At 38.8% G+C, this 2,599-nt stretch overlaps 1 protein-coding gene across 1 annotated transcript in view; it reads left to right on the top strand.

The window, feature by feature from the left end:
• The window catches only part of LOC101996375 (polyadenylate-binding protein 1-B-like), a gene marked incomplete at its 5' end in the record, with an annotated part of 10,992 nt that extends 9,629 nt beyond the window's left edge, over positions 1-1,363 (top strand). The window contains 3 exons of the mRNA XM_013354108.1: positions 4-93; positions 390-482; positions 927-1,363. Of these exons, the coding sequence (XP_013209562.1) occupies positions 4-93; positions 390-482 (183 nt within the window). The remainder of the gene's footprint in view (positions 1-3; positions 94-389; positions 483-926) is intronic.
• Between the last annotated feature and the right edge of the window lie 1,236 nt (positions 1,364-2,599).

A 2,599-nucleotide genomic window follows, 5' to 3' on the forward strand; every position in this document is an offset into this window, starting at 1 on the left:
ACTCTTGCTGGTAAAATCACTGGCATGCTTTTGGAGATTGATAACTCAGAATTACTTCACATGCTTGAGTCTCCAGAGTCTCTCCGCTCAAAGGTGCGTCATCATTTGTCTCACTCACTTCTGTTTGGTTTTATTTATTCTACGGAACATTTATATGGTGTATATCGAGTTTAAGGAGCTTTGTAAATGGTGATGCATATACCCTCGATAACTGTAGTGCCTGTTTTTTCAAAGCTCACACTGCTGGTAGATTGTAGAGCTTTCTTGGGTCTCTTGCAGTGGTAACCACTGCTGCTTAGAGCTCATTCCACTCTTCTAAGAAAGTCTGTTTGGGTGGGGATTTATCAATTTTTTTTTTCCTTGAGCCAGTTATGTTTTCCCTTTTCTAGGTTGATGAAGCTGTAGCTGTACTACAAGCTCACCAAGCAAAAGAGGCTGCCCAGAAGGCAGTGAACAGTGCCACTGGTGTTCCAACTGTTTGAGTGAGTGCTCCTTCCTCCATAGCAGAGATGAACTTTTACAAATAAATACTAGGTTTTCAGAGGGGAAGATGCATAACAGAGTCGGGGTCTCCTGACTGATGATAACTAACTGACCGGTACTTTAAGTCAATACTGTTTTGCGAAATAGTTTGTATGAAATGGCCCTATAACAGAAGTTGGCTTTCATAATTAATACTTGTATTTATTTATTTGGATGGTGGCTTCTCTGTCCCACCACCAGGGTGCTAAGATTACAGTTTGGCTAAAAATGACTAGAACCCTGGGCTCAGGCCATGTTGTGCCTGATGTAGATATGGGTGTTAAGGAGCGAGTATGGCTGTGCTAGTAAAAGACAGGCAGCTTACTGACTTGCTGGATTCAGTCAAGGGCTTTAATTATGTGTTCCTATTGGTCTTATTTTATTTTATTTTTTGACATTTACAGATTGATCAGGGACCACGAAAAGAAACTCGTGCTTCACCGAAGAAAAAATATCTAAACATCGAAAAATTTAAATATTATGAAAAAACATTGCAAAATATAAAATAAATAAAAAAAGGAAAGGAAACTTTGAACCTTATGTACCGAGCAAATGCCAGGTCTAGCAAGCAGTGCTAGTCCTAGATTACTTGATTTAAAACAACAAAAAATACAAAAAAATAGTAAAATATAAAAACAAATTAATGTTTTATAGACCCTGGGAAAAGAATTTTCAGCAAAGTACAAAAATTTAAAGCATTCCTTTCTTTAATTTTGTAATTCTTTACCGTGGAATAGCTTGGGATGTCAGTTCTGTTTTAAGTAGCAGAACTGATAACTAAGCAAGGAAACGTAATTTGGATTATAAAATTCTTGCTTTAATAAAAATTCCTTAAACAGTGGATGGTTCTGCTTTCATTTCCTTTGGTTCTCTTGTCAGTTGACGTGTGTAGCGAGTGCTTGCTACCTTTCAGAAGTAGAGGGCTGGAAGCAGCTACCAAGTCTGTAAAATACAGGCTGTTCTCAGGGTTTTTGTGTGTGTATGTGTTGGTTTTAGACAAGGTCTTGCTGTGTAAATCAGACCATCCTTAGCCTCCCAAGATTGTTTGTAGGTGTGTTACCACTTTGACAATACTATGTGTATTAGTTCCCCTTATTTATTGAGCTGTTGCATATATAGTATAGTATATAGTATATATACTGGGATTTTGTACTACAAAATAATTATCTTAGGTCCTTGGTGACAGGTAGCACTCTGTATTGGAGAAAATAGGTATTTGAGGCACTATGCCTATCACTACACTACACCTATCTCTTTGAAAGACTTGGTACATTTATAGAATGTGGCCTAATTTTAGGGTACTATGGTACCTTTTCACCCAGACCACCTGCAAAATAGGAGCTATGGCTTACAGGGCTCAGTGTACAGCATTTTGAAAGACACCTGTTTGGAACTTCAATGGGTGCTTTTTGGTTTTTTTGAGTCAGGCTCTCCTGTCTAAGAAAGTTTAGACATGGCAGTTTAGCCAAGTGCTGGGATTATAGGCTTGTACTGCCATAGACAGCCAAACTTGACAAACTGCAAATCTCATTTCATGACTGCTTCAGAGTGTGAACCTGTAAGTAATACTTATTGTCTGACTTCTGTGCCCAGAATGCTCTTGACTTGGTTTTGTCTGGCCTAGACTACTTTTGGTTGACAGTAAGTTTGAAGGGGGAGTTTGGGTCTTTTGTTTGTACAGGGTTTCTCTGTTGTGAAACTAGACCAGGCTAGCCTCAGCTCAGATCAGCCTCCCTCTGCTTTCGGAGTGCTGGGATCCCTAATGTCACCTAACTTGTTTTTGGGGGGTGCTTAGGGATGGCAGAGAATTACAGTACAGAAAGTTTCAGGTTTTGGTGTTTGAAGTAGTAGGTTCTGTTGAAAAAGGTGTATGACTGCTAGCAGATTTATTGCATGGAGAGGTCTGGAACTCCTGGGACAATTAAGGTTTTCCATATTGATTTCCAAAGAAAGGAGACACGATTTCAGAATGTCTTCCAAAGTCAGTCTTAAAGCGTGGGTTCTTCATGGATTATAAAGTTAAAGGTTGTAAAAAGGTAAAAAAAACTAGTTTGTGAATCTAAACCTACACTTTCTG

This window comes from Microtus ochrogaster, unplaced genomic scaffold (genome assembly GCF_000317375.1).
Source record: "Microtus ochrogaster isolate Prairie Vole_2 unplaced genomic scaffold, MicOch1.0 UNK29, whole genome shotgun sequence".
Lineage (NCBI taxonomy): Eukaryota > Metazoa > Chordata > Mammalia > Rodentia > Cricetidae > Microtus > Microtus ochrogaster.